Source organism: Nerophis lumbriciformis, linkage group LG03 (assembly GCF_033978685.3).
Source record: "Nerophis lumbriciformis linkage group LG03, RoL_Nlum_v2.1, whole genome shotgun sequence".
Taxonomy (NCBI): Eukaryota; Metazoa; Chordata; class Actinopteri; order Syngnathiformes; family Syngnathidae; genus Nerophis; species Nerophis lumbriciformis.
In genome coordinates this window covers 65,986,427-66,009,000 of record NC_084550.2, presented here as the reverse complement: position 1 = coordinate 66,009,000, position 22,574 = coordinate 65,986,427, and the positions used below count along the sequence as shown (strand labels likewise).

The 22,574-nt window shown below is 43.8% G+C and overlaps 1 protein-coding gene and 1 long non-coding RNA gene across 2 annotated transcripts in view; one reads left to right on the top strand and one right to left on the bottom strand.

The window, feature by feature from the left end:
- LOC140678595 (uncharacterized) overlaps positions 1-22,574 on the bottom strand; it is a 95,235-nt gene that overhangs the window by 63,392 nt on the left and 9,269 nt on the right. The gene's annotated exons all lie outside the window — the stretch shown is intronic.
- Positions 444-22,574, top strand: part of LOC133577118 (uncharacterized) — a 110,447-nt gene continuing 88,316 nt past the window's right edge. Inside the window, exons 1-4 of the mRNA XM_072912878.1 lie at positions 444-566; positions 6,154-7,219; positions 15,033-15,226; positions 15,320-15,491. Coding sequence (XP_072768979.1) covers positions 6,194-7,219; positions 15,033-15,226; positions 15,320-15,491 — 1,392 coding nt within the window. The 5' untranslated portion in view covers positions 444-566; positions 6,154-6,193. The remainder of the gene's footprint in view (positions 567-6,153; positions 7,220-15,032; positions 15,227-15,319; positions 15,492-22,574) is intronic.

The window sequence follows — 22,574 nt, the reverse complement described above, 5'->3', positions numbered from 1 at the left end:
GTGGGCTTTGTACCGAGGATGTCGTTGTGGCTTGTGCAGCCCTTTGAGACACTTGTGATTTAGGGCTATATAAATAAACATTGATTGATTGATTGATAAAAAATGAAGTCGGGGGGCCGGTATGCTGTCATTTCCGGGCCGGATTTGGCCCCCGAGCCACCAGTTAAAGTGCAAGTGGGTGCTAATAGTGCAGAGTAGACTAAATAGTATTGAAAATGATATGTTGATGCATAGCTAACTAATAATGTTTCTCTCTCTCGATCACACAGATTAGCCTACTGGTACCAGTCAGTACAAGGAGGTCAGGTTTAATGTTTAAGCTTCACCTCCCTCCCTCCAGTTCTCCACTTGTTGGCCAATCACACACACGTGTGTGTGTGTGTGTGTGTGTGTGTGTGTGTGTGAATGCCTCACCTCCAGCAGCGAGACACTTTAAACACAGAGCTGGGTGAGCCGCGTGGGCCTGGTGCAGCGCGAGAAGCCATTTTGTCGTCCATATCGTTTCCCGGGGCCGAAACTAAACACCTTCATGACCGCACATGAAGCGACTTGACGAGGAACTCAAGGTGAGGCTGGACCTCAGCTAGTTTCCACTGTCAAGATGTTGTCGGGTGGTGGTACGAGCTGATAGTTTAACGGTGGGTTGTTGCGAGTTCGCAGTTTGTTGTGATGGATTATGGTCCAATGGTGTTGTCGTACAAAACCGCAGTGAAGTTGTCACGTTGTGTAAATGGTAAATAAAAACAGAATACAATGATTTGCAAATCCTTTTCAACTTATATTCAATTGAATAGACTGCAAAGACAAGATATTTAATGTTCCAACTGAGAAACTTGTTGTTTTTTTTTGCAAATAATCATTAACTTAGAATTTAATGGCAGCAACACATTGTAAAAAGGGGCATTTTTACCACTGTGTACATGGCCTTTCCTTTTAACAACACTCAGTAAAGGTTTGGGAACTGAGGAGACACATTTTTGAAGCTTATAAGGTGGAATTATTTCCGATTCTTGCCTGATGTACAGCTTAAGTTGTGGTATTTTATGCTTCATAATGCGTCACACATTTTCACATTTTGTTGTAACACGTGGCTTGGCATTGTCTTGCTGAAATAAGCAGGGGCGTCCATAATAACGTTGCTTGGATGGCAACATATGTACCTGTATGTAACTTTCAGCATTAATGGTCCCTTCACAGATGTGTAAGTTACCCATCCCTTAGGCACTAATACACCCCCATACCATCACAGATGCTGGCTTTTGAACTCTGCGCCTATAACAATCCGGACGGTTTTTGTTCTCTTTGTTCCGGAGGACACGACGTCCACAGTTTCCAAAAACATTTTGAAATGTGGACTCGTCAGACCACAGAACACTTTTACACTTTGCAACAGTCCATCTTTGATGAGCTCGGGCCCAGCGAAGCCGGCGGCGTTTCTGGGTGTTGTTGAGAGCTTAATGAGAGCCTCAAGATGCTGTATCCATTCTTCAACTTCAAAAAGAAACTGAAAACTTACCTATTAACCACCTATATTTAATGCCTCATGTGGGGTAGACTACTGTTGGGTTTTGCATGGTTGAATGAATGTATGTATGTATGTGTATGCTTGCTTTAGTACTATTATCTTGTGTTAATCATATAGAGTTGTTTTTTTTGTTTTTTGTTGTTGTGCTTGCTACCATGTTTCATCATTCCATGTATATACTGTCCTCTGGACCCTCTGTCAAAAGCTCCTTCTAGCTTATTTGGGGGACCCTTTCACATACCAACATCTTTAAATGATGATATTTCACTACTATTGTAATTGTTATATGGTATTGTGAATAAACTTAAACTTGAAACTTGATAAATGGCTTTTTCGCTTTGCATTGTAGAGTTTTAACTTGCACTTACAGATGTAGCGACCAACTGTAGTTACTGACAGTGGTTTTCTGAAGTGTTCCTGAGCCCATGTGGTGATATCCTTTACACATTGATGTCACTTTTTGATGAAGTACCCCCCGAGGGGTCGAAGGTCCGTAATATCATCGCTTACGTGCAGTGATTTCTCCAGATTCTCTGAACCTTTTGATAATATTACGGACCGTAGATGGTGAAATCCCTAAATTCCTTGCAAAGCTGGTTGAGAAATGTTGTTCTTAAACTGTTGGACAATTTGCTCACGCATTTGTTGACAAAGTGGTGACCCTCGCCCCATCCTTGTTTGTGAATGACTGAGCATTTTTATGGAAGCTGCTTTTATACCCAATCATGGCACCCACCTGTTCCCAATTTGCCTGTTCACCTGTAGGGATGTTCCAAATAAGTGTTTGATGAGCATTCCTCAACTTTCTCAGTCTTTTTTGCCACTTGTGCCAGCTTTTTTGAAACATGTTGCAGGCATCAAGTTCCAAATGTGCTAATATTTGCAAAAAATAAAGTTTCTCAGTTAAGTATATTGTCTTTGCAGTCTATTCAATTGAATATAAGTTGAAAAGGATTTGCAAATCATTGTATTCTGTTTTTATTTACCATTTACACAACGTGCCAACTTCACTGGTTTTGGGGTTTGTACTTTAGTCAGTTATATTTCAACTTGCTGTTGGCTTTGACAGCAATGCTTTGCGTAGGCATTGTGTGATTTGTTTGGGAATACAACATTAGTCATGATGTTTTCAATATCAGTAAAAAAACAACAACAACTGGTAGACGATAATAGTCATCCTGTATTTCATTGACTTGGCACGCTATAGTGTGTCCGTGTGTGAGTGACAAGAAGAAAAGCTCTGAGTTGTGTGCAGTTACCTTGGATTCCAGTAATCCGCCCCCACAATATCAACTGTATACAAACCCTGTTTCCATATGAGTTGGGAAATTGTGTTAGATGTAAATATAAACGGAATACAATGATTTGCAAATTATTTTCAACCCATATTCAGTTGAATATGCTACAAAGACAACATATTTGATGTTCAAACTCATAAACATTTTTTTTTGTGCAAATAATCATTAACTTTAGAATTTGATGCCAGCAACACGTGACAAAGAAGTTGGGAAAGGTCAAACACTTATTCAAACATCAAACACTTATTTGGAACATCCCACAGGTGAACAGGCAAATTGGGAACAGGTGGGTGCCATGATTGAGTATAAAAGTAGATTCCATGAAATGCTCAGTCATTCACAAACAAGGATGGGGCGAGGGTCACCACTTTGTCAACAAATGCGTGAGCAAATTGTTGAACAGTTTAAGAAAAACCTTTCTCAACCAGCTATTGCAAGGAATTTAGGGATTTTACCATCTACGGTCTGTAATATCATCAAAGGGTTCAGAGAATCTGGAGAAATCACTGCACGTAAGCAGCTAAGCCCGTGACCTTCGATCCCTCAGGCTGTACTGCATCAACAAGCGACATCAGTGTGTAAAGGATATCACCACATGGGCTCAGGAACACTTCAGAAACCCACTGTCAGTAACTACAGTTGGTCGCTACATCTGTAAGTGCAAGTTAAAACTCTCCTATGCAAGGCGAAAACCGTTTATCAACAACACCCAGAAACGCCGTCGGCTTCGCTGGGCCTGAGCTCATCTAAGATGGACTGATACAAAGTGGAAAAGTGTTCTGTGGTCTGACGAGTCCACATTTCAAATAGTTTTTGGAAACTGTGGACGTCGTGTCCTCCGGACCAAAGAGGAAAAGAACCATTCGGATTGTTATAGGCTCAAAGTTGAAAAGCCAGCATCTGTGATGGTATGGGGGTGCATTAGTGCCCAAGACATGGGTAACTTACACATCTGTGAAGGCGCCATTAATGCTGAAAGGTACATACAGGTTTTGGAGCAACCATCCAAACAACGTTATCATGGACGCCCCTGCTTATTTCAGCAAGACAATGCCAAGCCACGTGTTACATCAACGTGGCTTCATAGTAAAAGAGTGCGGGTACTAGACTGGCCTGCCTGTAGTCCAGACCTGTCTCCCATTGAAAATGTGTGGCGCATTATGAAGCCTAAAATACCACAACGGAGACCCCCGGACTGTTGAACAACTTAAGCTGTACATCAAGCAAGAATGGGAAAGAATTCAACCTGAGAAGCTTAAAAAATGTGTCTCCTCAGTTCCCAAACGTTTACTGATTGTTGTTAAAAGAAAAGGCCATGTAACACAGTGGTGAACATACCCATTTCCCAACTACTTTGGCACGTTTTGCAGCCATGAAATTCTAAGTTAATTATTATTTGCAAAAAAAAAATAAAGTTTATGAGTTTAAACATCAAATATGTTGTCTTTGTAGTGCATTCAATTGAATATGGGTTGAAAAGGATTTGCAAATCATTGTATTCCGTTTATATTTGTCATGTCTGTGTAATCATGTTTTGTTTTAGTCATGTTTTGTTTTGTTTAGTTATTGGACTCTTTAGCTTCTGGCTTTTCACTCCCTTGTCTTGTTTCCAAAGTTACCCATTAGTTTCACCTGTTCCACGTTTGTACTCATTGTGCACTCTTGTTTGTCACCATAGCAACCCATTAGTTTTCACCGGTCACGTCACGCACCTGTTTCACGTTTTGAGTCACGCACCTGTTTTCACCAATCATGTCACTGTTATTTAAGCCTACCTTTGTTCATCACTCGTTCTGCCTGCATTGTCTTTATGCCACACCGGTTCATGTCTCTTTCTGACCAAGTAAGTTTCCTCGTCCATGCCATAGCTTCTGATCTATTTAGCAACTTCACTTGTGTTTTAGGCACGCTTGCCTTTTTTTGTTGTATTTTTGTGTTTGTGGGAGTGAGTGATTTATGTTAAATAAATCCAAGCTTACCTTCACGCTGTCGTCCGGAGCCGTTTTTTGCGTTGGAAGAACAACCCCGCAGCAAGCTGCGACCCCCCCACGTGACAATATTTACATCTAACACAATTTCCCAAATCATATGGAAACGGGGTTTGTATGTGACATTGACCCATAACAGGGGTCGGCAACCTTTACCACTCAAAGAGCCATTTTGACCAGTTTCACAAATTAAAGAAAACAATGGGAGCCACAAAAATCTTTTGTAATTTAAAATGAAATAACACTGCATACAAAGTTTTTTTTTTGCTTTGTGCTATGTTTAAACCAAGGGTCTCAGACACGCGGCCCACACCTTAATTTGAAAATTGAATGTTAGTGCGGCCCGCAAGTTTTATATGAGAGCGTCATACTTGTCAACCCTCCCGATTTTTCCGACAGACTACGAAATACGAGGCAACTATTCCTTCGAACGTCCCGTGAAGGTACAGCATTTAGCACCCACTACAACCAACGTGCCGGTCTAGCCACACGTTGTATGGGGCTTCTGCTTGCTCACGTGCGACAGCAAGGCATACTTGGTCAACAACCACACAGGTTACACTGACGGTGGCGGTATAAAAAACTTGAACACTCTTACTAAGAACGCGCCACACTGTGAACCCACATCAAACAAGAATAACAAACACATTTCGGGAGAACATCTGCACCGTAACACAACATAAACACAACAGAACAAATACCCAGAATCCCATGCAGCCCTAACTCTTCCGGGCTACATACACCCCCGCTACCAAACCCCGCCCACCTCAACCGACGCACGGAGGGGGGGGGGGGGGGGGGGGTTTGGTGGTAGCAGGGGTGTATAATGTAGCCCGGAAGAGTCAGGGCTGCATGGGATTCTGGGTATTTGTTCTGTTGTGTTTATGTTGTGTTAAGGTGTAGATGTTCTCCCAAAATGTGTTTGTCATTCTTGTTTGGTTTTGGTTCAAAGTGTGGCGCATTATTAGTAAGAGTCTTAAAGTTTTTTTATATGGCCACCGTCAGTGTAACCTGTGTGGCTGTTGACCAAGTATGTCTTGCTGTCACTTACGCATGCAAGCAGAAGATGCAAATAACAAAAGGCTGGGCTGGGACGCTATGTGTACAGATTGTAGAGGGTGCTAAATGCTGTACAATCATGGCACGCCCTTATTATTATTGTTAGGGTGAAAATCGGAGAATATCAATCCCGGGAGTTTTCTGCGAGAGGCACCGAAATCCGGAACTCTCCCGGGAAAATCGGGAGGGTCGTCAAGTATGCAGCTGAGCCGCATCAGAGTGATCAAAGAGCCGCGGGTTGCCGACCCCTGACCCATAATAACATCCATCTCGTATTTTACAGAATGATTGTCACCGCCCTCTTACCCCAGTAAGTCCACAACATGAAGAAGTCCACTGGAGCTCCGCTGGCACCCGTGTGGGTCGCTCACACACCCACACCAGAAAAGAGCAATGTCTCCTCAAGCAGCGCATCCAGCGTTCCGCCTTATTTGGAGAAGGATGACAAAAAAGGCAGCATGAAGGACCGGCTGAAAACCCTCATCCCTCTGTCATGGGGCAGCATGGTCCAGTACCGGACGAAAAAGGAAGACGGCGCCGATGACTCTGAAGCAAGCAGCGGTCGGATCCAGATCCTACCCAACGGGACCAGGGTGAGCCCTCCCGTGAGTCCCTTGGTGGACCGCAAGAAATGGAACGAAACCCTGCAGGACACCTCTAATGACGAGGTCAGAAATGGAAACTCCATTGAGGACTCCTTGCTCACAAGCATCCACCCGGCGGAGTACTATGCTGAGAAGCTGGAGGTCTACAAGCTCAAGTACTCTTACCTGAAGTCATGGCCCGGCCTTCTCAGGCTTCTCGCCGGCGTTGAGCTCCTGTTCGGGGCCATGGTTGTTGCTTGTGTCATCGGCTACATCCAGAAAGACAGCGAATGGTCCAACACCTACGGGCACTACAATGGCGTGTACAACAACGGGCTGGGCCTGTCTGGATACAGCTACAGCGGCCCTATGACTCCCTTCGTTGTGTCGGTGGCCGGAGTCTCTTGGATCATGACCCTGATCCTCCTGGTAATGGGAATGACGATGTATTACCGCACCATCCTCCTCGATGCCCCCTGGTGGCCCGTGACCGAAGCCTTCGTCAACGTAGCGCTCTTCCTGCTCTACATGGCGGCGGGGATCGTGTACGTGAACGACTTGAACCGCGGCGGGTTGTGCTACATGACCATAGGCGTCCATCCGATACTGGCCGGTCTCTGTCGGGTGGAAGGGGGCCAGATGGCGGGGACGGCCTTCCTCTTCATCAACATGGCAATGTATCTGGGAAGTTTCCTGGTCTGTCTGAAGATGTGGCGGCACGAGGCCAAACGGAGACAGAGGGGGTACTATGAGGTCAAGTTCACGGTAAGGAACGTTTGCGTGAGAACAATCAATCTACAAACCCCGTTTCCATATGAGTTGGGAAATTGTGTTTGATGTAAATATAAACGGATATATAAAGTGTCATGAGACATGTAAATATAAATTAAATACACAGAGGACATAAGTAAAGGAAATTAAATGAGCTCAAATATAGCTACAAACGAGGCATAATGATGAAATAAGTGCATACAGCTAGCCTAAATAGCATGTTAGCATCAATTAGCTTGCAGTCATGCAGTGACCAAATATGCCTGATTAGCACACCAACAAGTCAATAACATCAACAAAGCTCACCTTTGTGCATTCACGCACAGTATAAAACGTTTGGTGGACAAAATGAGACAAAGGAGTGCCATAAAACATGTCGTCCTGTGGCAGCGTCGGAGAAAGTTGTACAAACCCCGTTTCCATATGAGTTGGGAAATTGTCCATCCATCCATCCATCCATCCTCTTCCGCTTATCCGAGGTCGGGTCGCGGGGGCAGCAGCCTAAGCAGGGAAGCCCAGACTTCCCTCTCCCCAGCCACTTCGTCCAGCTCTTCCTGTGGGACCCCGAGGCGTTCCCAGGCCAGCCGGGAGACATAGTCTTCCCAACGTGTCCTGGGTCTTCCCCGCGGCCTCCTACCGGTCGGACGTGCCCTAAACACCTCTCTAGGGAGGCGTTCGGGTGGCATCCTGACCAGATGCCCGAACCACCTCATCTGGCTCCTCTCGATGTGGAGGAGCAGCGGCTTTACTTTGAGCCCCTCCCGAATGACAGAGCTTCTCACCCTATCTCTAAGGGAGAGCCCCGCCACCCGGCGGAGGAAACTCATTTCAGCCGCTTGTACGCGTGATCTTGTCCTTTCGGTCATAACCCAAAGCTCATGACCATAGGTGAGGATGGGAACGTAGATCGACCGGTAAATTGAGAGCTTTGCCTTCCGGCTCAGCTCCTTCTTCACCACAACGGATCAGCGTCCGAAATTGGGAAATTGTGTTAGATGTAAATATAAACGGAATACAATGATTTGCAAATCCTTTTCAACCCATATTCAATTGAATGCACTACAAAGACAACATATTTGATGTTCAAACTCATAAACTTTATTTTTTTTTTGCAAATAATAATGAACTTAGAATTTCATGGCTGCAACACGTGCCAAAGTAGTTGGGAAAGGGCATGTTCACCACTGTGTTACGTCACCTTTTCTTTTTGTCAGAGTTTGTTGGTGACGAACCCCAAGATGCAGAGATGACGGCAGGCATTGAGCGAGAAAACATGATTTAATACTATAGCAAAAAAAAAAAAAAAAAGGGAACAAACAAAAGGTGCGCACAAGGCGGAGAACAAACTTGGCTATGAACTAAAATAGCACAGAGGCTAACTGTGGACAAGAAACAAAAACACTTACCGGTACTGTGACACGAAGGAACTAGGACATGAGCAGAGTGAAACAAAAGTAGACAGAGCTACAACGACAAGTATTAAGACAGGTAGTAGTGACAATGACAATAATCCAGCAGTGACTGGAGGGTAGGGCAGGTATAAATAGCAGCTGGCTGATTGACACCAGGTGTGGCCAGGTGCCAATCAGCCACAGCTGAGGGGACACAGCACTCAGGGAGACAAACAGGAAACAGAACCAAAACAAGAGCGCTGACAGGAAATACTACACACAGAGGAAAAACTAAAACACAACCAAACTGTCAGGGGCAAGCCTGACACTTTTAACAACACTCAATAAACAATTGGGAACTGAGGAAACTAATTGTTGAAGCTTTGAAAGTGGAATTCTTTCCCATTCTTGTTTTATGTAGAGCTTCAGTCGTTCAACAGTCCGGAGTCTACGCTGTCGTATTTTACGCTTCATAATGCGCCACACATTTTCAATGGGAGACAGGTCTAGACTGCAGGCGGGCCAGGAAAGTACCCGCACTCTTTTTTTTACGAAGCCACGCTGTTGTAACACGTGCTGAATGTGGCTTGGCATTGTCTTGCTGAAATAAGCAGGGGCGTCCATGAAAAAGACGGCGCTTAGATGGCAGCATATGTTGTTCCAAAACCTGTATGTACCTTTCAGCATTAATGGTGCCCTCACAGATGTGTAAGTTACCCATGTCTTGGGCACTAATACACCCCCATACCATCACAGATGCTGGCTTTTCAACTTTGCGCCTATAACAATCCGGATGGTTCTTTTCTTCTTTGGTCCGGAGGACACGACGTCCACAGTTTCCAAAAACAATTTGGAAATGTGGACTCGTCAGACCACAGAACACTTTTCCACTTAGCATGAGTCCATCTTAGATGATCTCGGGCCCAGAGAAGCCGGCGGCGTTTCTGGGTGTTGTTGATAAACGGTTTTCGCCTTGCATAGGAGAGTTTTAACTTGCACTTACAGATGTAGCGACCAACTGTAGTTACTGACAGTGGGTTTCTGAAGTGTTCCTGAGCCCATGTGGTGATATCCTTTACACACTGATGTCGCTTGTTGATGTAGTACAGCCTGAGGGATCGAAGGTCACGGGCTTAGCTGCTTACATGCAGTGATTTCTCCCTATTCTCTGAACCCTTTGATGATATTACGGACCATAGATGGTGAAATCCCTAAATTCCTTGCAATAGCTGGTTGAGAAAGGTTTTTCTTAAACTGTTCAACAATTTGCTCACGCATTTGTTGACAAAGTGGTGACCCTCGCCCCATCCTTGTTTGTGAATGACTGAGCATTTCATGGAATCTACTTTTATACCCAATCATGGCACCCACCTGTTCCCTGCACACCTGTGGGATGTTCCAAATAAGTGTTTGATGAGCATTCCTCAACTTTATCAGTATTTATTGCCACCTTTCCCAACTTCTTTGTCACGTGTTGCTGGCATCAAATTCTAAAGTTAATGATTATTTGCAAAAAAAAAATGTTTATCAGTTTGAACATCAAATATGTTGTCTTTGTAGCATATTCAACTGAATATGGGTTGAAAATGATTTGCAAATCATTGTATTCCGTTTATATTTACATCTAACACAATTTCCCAACTTATATGGAAACGGGGTTTGTACATTTGCATCACGCGATTTATTGCAAAACTCAGCATGGCACAACGCAATTTTTTATTCTTGTATAACACGATCATTCTCAGTAGACCAATCAACAGAAAATAGATCATTTATTTTGGTACCCTTTACGTTTTTCTGCATGCTTTAAATGGGCAAATTGTGTGGACAAAACAAAAATTATGGATGGTTCGCTTCCCCTTTGGTCCGGATGACACAATGTCGAATATTTCCAAAAACAATTTGAAATGTGGACTCGTCAGACCACAGAACACTTTTCCACTTTGCATGAGTCCATCTTAGATGATCTAGGGCCCAGAGAAGCCGGCGGCGTTTCTGGGTGTTGTTGATAAATGGCTTTGGCTTTGCATAGTAGAGCTTTAATTTGCACTTACAGATGTAGCGACCAACTGTATTTAGTGACAGTGGTTTTCTGAAGTGTTCCTGAGCCCATGTGGTGATATCCTTTAGAGATTGATGTCGGTTTTTGATACGGTGCCGTCTGAGGGATCGAAGGTCACGGTCATTCATGCCGCTTACGTGGAGTGATTTCTCCAGATTCTCTGAACCTTTTGATGATATTATGGACCGTAGATGTTGAAATCCCTACATTTCTTGCAATTGCACTTTGAGAAACGTTGTTCTTAAACTGTTTGACTATTTGCTCACGCAGTTGTGGACAAAGGGATATACCAAGACCGGGCCAGGTCCTGACCACACGTCCTCCCCCCACCGGACATGCCCTCCCCCGGTGGCTGCCCAGGCGGTGGCCCCCAAACACCCCAAATGTCCGGCACCCCGAGCTATGGTTGCGTGTATTAACAATGTACGTTCAGAGTTAAGAAGGTTAAAAACAAAACAAATTGTGCGCGCAGCAGCATTGGTGAGGGAGGGGGAGAGACAAAGAGAGCGCGAGCGAGAGAGTTATGATAAACGCGCATGCTTTTTATCCATAGATTTATCAGATTTAATGTTTTATTATCTATAGCAGGGGTGTCAAAAGTGTGCCCCGGAGGCCATTTGCGTCCCACAGCTAACGTTTTAAAGGCCCACGGCACATTCTAAAAATACCATTAAAATAAACAAAAACATAACAAAAGTGAAATAAAAAAGCTTAAAGGTTAAATGTAATTTAGAAAAAGTTGCAATGTTGACTAATAAAACAAAGCTGTTTTTTTTTTTTCTTTCAAACTGTCATTGCTCAAAACATAATATTGAATCAAAATCAATGTTATTATGAATTATTGACCTATCCAAGGTTCCCACTACTTCACATCAAATATTCCACTAAGAAAAACATTTTTGGTGGAAGATTTTGCAAATTTGGTAAATAAATAACCAAAAACATTTATATTTTGTTGTTTTCTTACTGTACCGAAAATGAACTGAACCGTGACCTCTAAATTTTTGTGTACCGTTACACCCCTAATATATATATATTCTTATATATATATATATATATATATATATATATATATATATATATATATATATATATATATATATATATATATATATATATATATATATATATATATATATATATATTCATATATATATATATATAAATAAATACAGATATATATATATATATATTATCTGTATTTATATATATATATATATATATATATATATATATTATCTGTATTTATATATATATATATATATATATTCATATATATATACATATATATATATATTTATTCATATATATATATATATATATTCATATATATACATATATATATATTTATTCATATATATATATATATATGTATATATATATATATATATATATATATATATTTATTCATATATATATATATATATATATATATATATATATATATATATATATATATATATATATATAAATACAGACAATATATATATATTCATATATATATATATATATACATAAATTATCTGTATAAATATTATAAAATAATAAGTAATAGTATTACACTCTACTGGCATTCAATATTCATGTACTGTATGTTAGAGTACAGTATATTATTCAATATATTGTGCGTCATACATTTTAACGAGTCTTATGAAGCGCTTACTTTCTGTTATTTACTGTAAATATTTATCCAGTTTAAGCCCCTTTTTTTTTTATTCCTCTACTGCCTCATGCCACACTCAGCAGAACCAAAATCTAATACCCCACTTAGGTACCACCTCCGCCAAGTTATTTCAAAGGTATTGATTTTTTTTGTGTGTAAAGTTTATTATAACTGACATGAGCAATTCCACTAATGAAGACACACAAGTCAGAACAAAAGAGGGAGAACAAATCTGATGTAATTTAGTGTCAGTCGAGACAATCCGCAGTGAGCTTGCTTTTTTTCGTTAGTGGTGTATCAGCGTTTTCTGCTGGCATTCCGTTGACCATGCGGTTCTCTTCCGAGACACAATATGTGACACGAACGCACAGCAGTGAATTGACTCCTTCTGTTGTGGAAAATGATAGTAGATGAGGGCCTGTACTCACAATAATTACAAAAGCATAGACGATTGACTGGTTAGGTCGGGGGTCAGCAACCCGCGGCGCTCGAGCCGCATGCGGCGCTTTAGTGCTGTCCTAGTGGCTCCCTGGAGCATTTTCAAAAAAGGATTGAAAATGGAAAAAAAATGGGGAAAATATTTTTTTGGTTTTAGAATGCTTTTTGTTTGAGGACAAACATGACAAAAACCTTCCCAATTGTTAGAACTACCACTGTTTAATGTTTGTGTGTATGCTTCACTGATGAGAGTATTTGGTGAACATCGTTTTGTCCTACTATATTTGGCGGTTCTTGAGCTCACCATAGTGTGGACTGTGACGCAACAGTTTGTTTACATGTAAAATCTTCCACTCCTTATTTGTCTCATTTTGTCCACCAAACGTTTTATACTGTGCATGAATGCACAAAGGTTCACTTTGTTGATGTTATTGAGTGCAAATCAGGCATATTTGGTCAGTGCATGACTGCAAGCTAATCGGTGCTAACATGCTATTTGAGGCATTTTTCATTTGGCCTCATTTGTAGGTATATTTGAGCTCATTTACAAACCCTGTTTCCATATGAGTTGGGAAATTGTGTTAGATGTAAATATAAACCTAATACAATGATTTGCAAATCATTTTCAACCCATATTCAGTCGAATATGCTACAAAGACAACATATTTGATGTTCAAACTGATAAACATTTTTTTTTTTGCAAATAATCATTAACTTTAGAATTTGATGCCAGCAACAGGTGACAAAGAAGTTGGGAAAGATGGTGATAGATAAAGTTGACGAATGCTCATCAAACACTTATTTGGAACATCCCACAGGTGAACAGGCAAATTGGGAACAGGTGGGTGCCATGATTGGGTATAGAAGTAGATTCCATGAAATGCTCAGTCATTCACAAACAAGGATGGGGCGAGGGTCACCACTTTGTCAACAAATGCGTGAGCAAATTGTTGAACAGTTTAAGAAAAACCTTTCTCAACCAGCTATTGCAAGGAATTTAGGGATTTCACCATCTACGCTCCGTAATATCATCAAAGGGTCAGAGAATCTGGAGAAATCACTGCACGTAAGCAGCTAAGCCCGTGACCTTCGATCCCTCAGGCTGTACTGCATCAACAAGCGACATCGGTGTGTAAAGGATATCACCACATGGGCTCAGGAACACTTCAGAAATCCACTGTCAATAACTACAGTTGGTCGCGACATCTGTAAGTGCAATTTAAAACTCTCCTATGCAAGGCGAAAACCGTTGATCAACAACACCCAGAAACACCGTCGGCTTCGCTGGGCCTGAGCTCATCTAAGATGGACTGATACAAAGTGGAAAAGTGTTCTGTGGTCTGACGAGTCCACATTTCAAATTGTTTTTGGAAACTGTGGACGTCGTGTCCTCCGGACCAAAGAGGAAAAGAACCATCCGGATTGTTATAGGCGCAAAGTTGAAAAGCCAGCATCTGTGATGGTATGGGGGTGTATTAGTGCCCAAGACATGGGTAACTTACACATCTGTGAAGGCGCCATTAATGCTGAAAGGTACATACAGGTTTTGGAGCAACATATGTTTCCATCCAAGCAACGCTACCATGGACGCCCCTGCTTATTTCAGCAAGACAATGCCAAGCCACGTGTTACATCAACGTGGCTTCATAGTAAAAGATTGCGGGTACTAGACTGGCCTGCCTGTAGTCCAGACCTGTCTCCCATTGAAAATGTGTGGCGCATTATGAAACCTAAAATACCACAACGGAGACCCCCGGACTGTTGAACAACTTAAGCTGTACATCAAGCAAGAATGGGAAAGAATTCCACTTGAGAAGCTTAAAAAATGTGTCTCCTCAGTTCCCAAATGTTTACTGAGTGTTGTTAAAAGGAAAGGCCATGTAACACAGTGGTGAACATGCCCCTTCCCAACTACTTTGGCACATGTTGCAGCCATGAAATTCTAAGTTAATTATTATTTGCAAAAAAAAAATAAAGTTTATGAGTTTGAACATCAAATATGTTGTCTTTGTAGTGCATTCAATTGAATATGGGTTGAAAAGGATTTGCAAATCATTGTATTCCGTTTATATTTACATCTAACACAATTTTCCAACTCATATGGAAACGGGGTTTGTATATACTTGCAGTGTGTATTCCAGGATTCCAGGATGTCATGCAAATGTAGTGTTGGCAATACAGTGTACACTACTTATTGCTGCAAATGAAGTGTGTCTGTGCGACAAGTAAGTGATTATTTTGTATCCTCCTTAGAGTCTAAAAGAAGGCCCTGGCTCCAACCTGCTGGCCCCGCCAAAAGCAAAACACATGTCCGTCAAGGCTGAAACAGAAAGGAGCGCACGCCAAAGCCTCGCCAGCCCGCAAGTCCAGAAGAGTCCTGCCTGTCGGAACAAAACTGTGACGCCGGCATGCGTTCCTGAAGTCCACATCATCGCAGACTATATCATGTGAGCAAGCCTTCCCTTTTGTTTGTATTCCTAATGCATGGATGGCTAGCATGAGTCCAAGTGACAACTTAACTGTCGTATCTGTCCCTGCAGGAAGTACCCAGAAATCGGCAGCCCGGACGAAAGGGAAAAGTACAAAGCTGTGTTCAATGACCAGTATCAAGAGTACAAAGAGCTTTACAAAGACATCAGCATCACTCTCAATAAGTTCAGTGAGCTGGATGCTGTCATGGCACGACTCATCACCCAGGGGAAAAGCCAAGAGGTGGGCTGGATGGATCATGACTATTATTAACCAATTTGCATTCATTTGTAAAGTATGTTTTCATGTTTCACTGAAAAGACACTTTTAGGCCCAGCTGCACATATCAGCGACTAAATGTGGGCCAAATAATCCATTTTTAGATGCATCGCATAAAATCGATTAGTAAACGTCAATAATCGAGAATTAATGTATTTATTGTAAATAAAGTAATGCAGACAGTTCTAAAATTTGGCTACACCGAGAGATCCAACAATCTCCTATATGTTCCAGTTTTGAACAAATTTCCCAATTTTCGGACTGTCGGGCGCACTTAAAATCCTGTAATTTTCTCAAAACTCGACAGTGCGCCTTATAACCTGGTGTGCCTAATGTACGGAATCATTTTGGTTGTGCTTACCGACCTGGAAGCTATTTTATTTAATACATGGTGTAATGGTAAGTGTGACCAGTAGATGGCAGTCACACATAAGAGATATGTGTAGACTGCAATATGATGGGGGTCACACATAAGAGATACGTGTTCGCCCCGCTGCCTTGTGGGTTAGTCTGGGAAGACAAAAAGGCTAGGGGAGCACACCCTGAGAGAAAAGCAAGTGCTGGTAGGCGCACCATAGGCGGTCCTCCAACAGACCGGAACTCCGGTAGCCTCCAGCAGCTGTGAGGAGGTGCCGGTCCTTCTGGGTTTCCCTTGCCACCGGATACAGCTCCCCACAGCGAAGAAGTGACGTTAGAGTCTGCGCGTCTCCCTCGGCGAAAAAGACCTCAACGGCGGAGTGGGCGGATGGAAGCTCCACAATGGTCACAAAGGCGGAAGAAAGCCGCAGCAAAGATGGGCCCCCAATTGTCTTGGTCTCCATGCCATTGGGTTAGTCTGGGAAGACAAAAAGGCTAGGGGAGCACACCCTGAGAGAAAAGCAAGTGCTGGTAGGCGCACCATAGGCGGTCCTCCGACAGACCGGAACTCCGGTAGCCTCCAGCAGCTGTGAGGAGGTGCCGGTCCTTCTGGGTTTCCCTTGCCACCGGATACAGCTCCCCACAGCGAAGAAGTGACGTTGGAGTCTGCGCGTCTCCCTCGTCGAAAAAGACCTCAACGGCGGAGTGGGCGGATGGAAGCTCCACAATGGTCACAAAGGCGGAAGAAAGCCGCAGCAAAGATGGGCCCCCAATTGTCTTGGTCTCCATGCCATTGGGTTAGTCTGGGAAGACAAAAAGGCTAGGGGAGCACACCCTGAGAGAAAAGCAAGTGCTGGTAGGCGCACCATAGGCGGTCCTCCGACAGACCGGAACTCCGGCAGCCTCCTGCAGCTGTGAGGAGGTGCCGGTCGTCCTGGGTTCCCCTTGCCACCGGATACAGCTCCCCACAGCGAAGAAGTGACGTTAGAGTCTGCGCGTCTCCTTCGTGGAAAAAGACCTCAACGGCGGAGTGGGCGGATGATGGTTGCATAGAAGCTCCACAACGGTCACAAAGGCGGAAGAGGGCTGCAGCAAAGATGGGCCCCCAATTGTCTTGGTCTCCATGCCATTGGGTTAGTCTGGGAAGACAAAAAGGCTAGGGGAGCACACCCTGAGAGAAAAGCAAGTGCTGGTAGGCGCACCATAGGCGGTCCTCCGACAGACCGGATCTCCGGCAGCCTCCTGCAGCTTTTAGGAGGTGCCGGTCGTCCTGGGTTCCCCTTGCCACCGGATACAGCTCCCCACAGCGAAGAGGTGACGTTGGAATCTGCGCGTCTCCCTCGTCGAAAAAGACCTCAACAGCGGAGTGGGCGGATGATGGTTGCATAGAAGCTCCACAACGGTCACAAAGGCGGAAGAAGGCTGCAGCAAAGATGGGCCCTCAATTGTCTTGGTCTCCATGCCATTGGGTTAGTCTGGGAAGACAAAAAGGCTAGGGGAGCACACCCTGAGAGAAAAGCAAGTGCTGGTAGGCGCACCATAGGCGGTCCTCCGACAGACCGGAACTCCGGCAGCCTCCTGCAGTTGTGAGGAGGTGCCGGTCGTCCTGGGTTCCCCTTGCCACCGGATACAGCTCCCCACAGCGAAGAAGTGACGTTAGAGTCTGCGCGTCTCCCTCGTCGAAAAAGACCTCAACGGCGGAGTGGGCGGATGGAAGCTCCACAACGGTCACAAAGGCGGAAGAAGGCTGCAACAAAGATAGGCCCCCAATAGTCTTGGTCTCCATGCCATTGGACCCTGGCCTTCTCTTTGCCAAGGACAGTGTGGTGGCTGTCTGTGCACCAGTCTCCCCACTTTAAAAGATTCCAGGCGCAGGCGTTCTCCTGAAGGCAACCCCACCAACAGGAGGACAATCGAGTGATCGCCGACGACGTGTAGACTGCAATTTGACTCAAGTAAACAATACCAACATTTTATATGTTCCATTGAAAATATAGAACATTACACACGGCGCTCAAAAACTTTGGTAAGCTATGAAGCCGCACCGCTTGATGGATTGTACTGTACTTCAACATAGGAGTATTATTATGGTGTGTGTATAAGGTAAGACATATTATCTGGCGTTTTCCATCCATCCATCCATCCATCTTCTTCCGCTTATCCGAGGTCGGGTCGCGGGGGCAGCAGCCTAAGCAGGGAAGCCCGGACTTTCCTCTCCCCAGCCACTTTGTCCAGCTCCTCCCGGGGGATCCCGAGGCGTTCCCAGGCCAGCCGGGAGACATAGTCTTCCCAACGTGTCCTGGGTCTTCCCCGTGGCCTCCTACCGGTTGGACGTGCCCTAAACACCTCCCGAGGGAGGCGTTCGGGTGGCATCCTGACCAGATGCCCGAACCACCTCATCTGGCTCCTCTCGATGTGGAGGAGCAGTGGCTTTACTTGGAGCTCCCCCCGGATGGCAGAGCTTCTCACCCTATCTCTAAGGGAGAGCCCCGCCACCCGGCGGAGGGAACTCATTTCGGCCGCCTGTACCCGTGATCTTGTCCTTTCGGTCATAATCCAAAGCTCATGACCATAGGTGAGGATGGGAACGTAGATCGACCGGTAAATTGAGAGCTTTGCCTTCCGGCTCAGCTCCTTCTTCACCACAACGGATCGATACAGCGTCCGCATTACTGAAGATGCTGCACTGATCCGCCTGTCGATCTCACGATCCACTTTTCCCTCACTCGTGAACAAGACTCCTAGGTACTTGAACTCCTCCACTTGGGGCAGGGTCTCCGCCGCAACCCAGAGATGGCACTCCACCCTTTTCCGGGCGAGAACCATGGACTCGGACTTGGAGGCGCTGATTCTCATCCCAGTCGCTTCACACTCGGCTGCTAACCGATCCAGTGAGAGCTGAAGATCCTGGCCAGATGAAGCCATCAGGACCAAATCATCTGCAAAAAGCAGAGACCTAATCCTGCAGCCACCAAACCGGATCCCCTCAACGCCTTGACTGCGCCTAGAAATTCTGTCCGTAAAAGTTATGAACAGAATCGGTGACAAAGGGCAGCCTTGGCGGAGTCCAACCCTCACTGGAAACGTGTCCGACTTACTGCCGGCAATGCGGACCAAGCTCTGACACTGATCGTACAGGGAGCGGACAGCCACAATCAGACAGTCCGATACCCCATACTCTCTGAGCACTCCCCACATGACTTCCCGAGGGACACGGTCGAATGCCTTCTCCAAGTCCACAAAACACATGTTGACTGGTTGGGCAAACTCCCATGCACCCTCAAGGACCCTGCCGAGAGTATAGAGCTGGTCCACAGTTCCACGACAAGGACGAAAACCACACTGTTCCTCCTGAATCCAATGTTCGACTATCCGGCGTAGCCTCCTCTCCAGTACACCTGAATCTGGCGTTTTGTTTCGCAATATTATACAAAAGCAACTTTTCTTACCTTCTGGTACCTCCTGATCTGTATTTGGGATCTGCATGAGTCCTGACAATTTGCGCGTGTCCGCCTTTGTAGTCTGTAGTCGATAAGCTTTTTCTTTTTCTCTATCTTCTTGTTATGGGACATTCATCCTCCACTGTTGCCATTTCTAATATAAAGTAGTGTAAAGTACTTACTTATATCTGTCAGTAAACTCGCCATGAAAGCGCTAAAACATACCGGTGTAGTGAGTTTACATTATTTACCCAAGGAACTTTAGTTATTAGAGAGTTCCGGTCGGACGGTTTTTCACGGGACACATTTCCGGCGTTGATGTTGCAATAGTGAGGAGACTGTCATAACGTGGACTATGGGGTGTTTGTTTTCCCGAGATGCAAGAATTGGAGCGGACGTGGCGCGCAGGTAAAGACATGGTTTAATTATTACTATAAAGTACAAAGTACAAACAAAAGGGTACAAACAAAAGGCGCACAAAGGCGGAGAACAAACTTGACTAAAGAAACAAAAACTAGCACTTGGGCAAAAAACTATGAACATGAAACAAATAAACACTTACTGTGACAAGAATATAGACAAAACTCACTTGGCATGGAACTATGGTAGCATGGGTAACATGGGTAGCAGAAGTCAAAGAGAGTTAATGTCGCCAGGCTGACTTCCTGGCAATTATACAGACATGATTGACAACAGGTGTGCGAGTGCAAAATGTGAAACGGGTGAAACTAATGGTCGCTATGGTGACAAAACAAAGAGTCCAAAAACGAAACCGAACATAACCAAAACAAAACATGATCACACAAGACATGACAGAGACGCTGCTCCGTTATTGATTGAAGTAAAGTCTGAAAGTCATTAAAGGGGAACATTATCACCAGACCTATGTAAGCGTCAATATATACCTTGATGTTGCAGAAAAAAGACCATATATTTTTTTAACCGATTTCCGAACTCTAAATGGGTGAATTTTGGCGAATTAAACGCCTTTCTATTATTCGCTCTCGGAGCGATGACGTCACATCGGGAAGCAATCCGCCATTTTCTCACTTTCGTCGGTGTGTTGTCGGAGGGTGTAACAACACGAACAGGGACGGATTCAAGTTGCACCAGTGGCCCAAAGATGCGAAAGTGGCAAGAAATTGGACGAAATTTGTTCAAAATACAAGGCTGTGGTGAAAGCCGACGAAATGGTCAGTCGTTTGTTCCGCACACTTTACCGATGAAAGCTATGCTACGACAGAGATGGCAAGAATGTGTGGATATCCTGCGACACTCAAAGCAGATGCATTTCCAACCATAAAGTCAAAGAAATCTGCCGCCAGACCCCCATTGAATCTGCCGGAGTGTGTGAGCAATTCAGGGACAAAGGACCTCGGTAGCACGGCAAGCAATGGCGGCAGTTTGTTCCCGCAGACGAGCGAGCTAAACCCCCTGGATGTCTTGGCTCACACCGTCCCTTATGCCACCGAAGATGATCAAGAGAAGAATATCGACCCTAGCTTCCCTGGCCTGCTGACATGAGGGTATGTCTACAGAATATATTAATTGATGAAAATTGGGCTGTCTGCACTCTCAAAGTGCATGTTGTTGCCAAATGTATTTCATATGCTGTAAACCTAGTTCATAGTTGTTAGTTTCCTTTAATGCCAAACAAACACATACCAATCGTTGGTTAGAAGGCGATCGCCGAATTCGTCCTCGCTTTCTCCCGTGTCGCTGGCTGTCGTGTCGTTTTCGTCGGTTTCGCTTGCATACGGTTCAAACCGATATGGCTCAATAGCTTCAGTTTCTTCTTCAATTTCGTTTTCGCTACCTGCCTCCACACTACAACCATCCGTTTCAAAACATTCGTAATCTGTTGAATCGCTTAAGCCGCTGAAATCCGAGTCTGAATCCGAGCTAATGTCGCTATAGCTTGCTGTTCTTTCCGCCATGTTTGTTTGTGTTGGCTTCACTATGTGACGTCACAGGGAAATGGACGGGTGTTTATAACGATGGTTAAAATCAGGCACTTTGAAGCTTTTTTTAGGGATATTGCGTGATGGGTAAAATTTTGAAAAAAACTTCGAAAAATATAGTAAGCCACTGGGAACTGATTTTTAGTGGTTTTAACCCTTCTGAAATTGTGATAATGTTCCCCTTTAAAACAGTTAGTTCCATCTTTTGACACTTCTTCCACTCCCGTCCTTGCACGCTACACCGCTACAACAAAGATGACGGGCACACGTAAATAAGACCGCCCACAAATCGGCGCATCCTGAAGCGACTGTCAGAAAGCGGCTTGAAGATGATCTGTAAAACATCATCTATGCAACATTTTAAACAAAGAACTACCATTACATGTTATGTAGACCACAAGGAAGTCTTTTACATTTAGAAAAAAATAATAATAATAAGACCCCTTTAATGCACCCTATAATCCGGTGCGCCTTTTGTATGAAAATAGACCTGACTAGACCCGCTCATCGGCAGTGCGCCTTATAATCCGGTGCGCCCTATGGTCCGGAAAATACGGTAATTTAATAAATGTGGGAATTAATTGAACTGTTTCTTATAACAAATGCACCGTTTTTGAACGTTTCAAGTGATAAACGCACATTCTGTGAAACAAAAAGTCATATAAAACTGCATCAATTTACATAAATTAAAGACGCATCAAAATTTGAATAATCGAGTTGTAGTTCCTAAATCGTAATCGTGAGGTGCCCAAAGATTCCCACCTCTGTCTGCTACCTAAAACCAGTTTTCACTCAGCCCTGGGGACTGAACACCATGGTGATGGTAGTAATTGCAATGAATTGTATTATTGTATAATATTGTCTAACAGTGAGCAGACAAACTGACTAACAAACACAATTGTTTTAAGACCTAAAAACTGGTCAGTGACAGTGAGTATGCAGGGTGCACACCAATACTACTACAAGTCCCAGAATGCATTGCAATAACCGTGAGTAATGTACAGTGCCTACTTCAATTCTCTCTGTTGTGGCAGTACTTATTAGCGCTCGTGTACCACATTTTAAAACTATAAATGTATGAATTTACACTTCAAACACACATTGGCATCTACAAAACCCAAAACCAGTGAAGTTGTCACGTTGTGTAAATGGTAAATAAAAACGGAATACAATGACTTGCAAATCCTTTTCAACTTATATTCAATTGAATAGACTGCAAAGACAAGATATTTAATGTTCAAACTGAGAAACATATTTTTTTTTGCAAATAATCATTAACTCAGAATTTA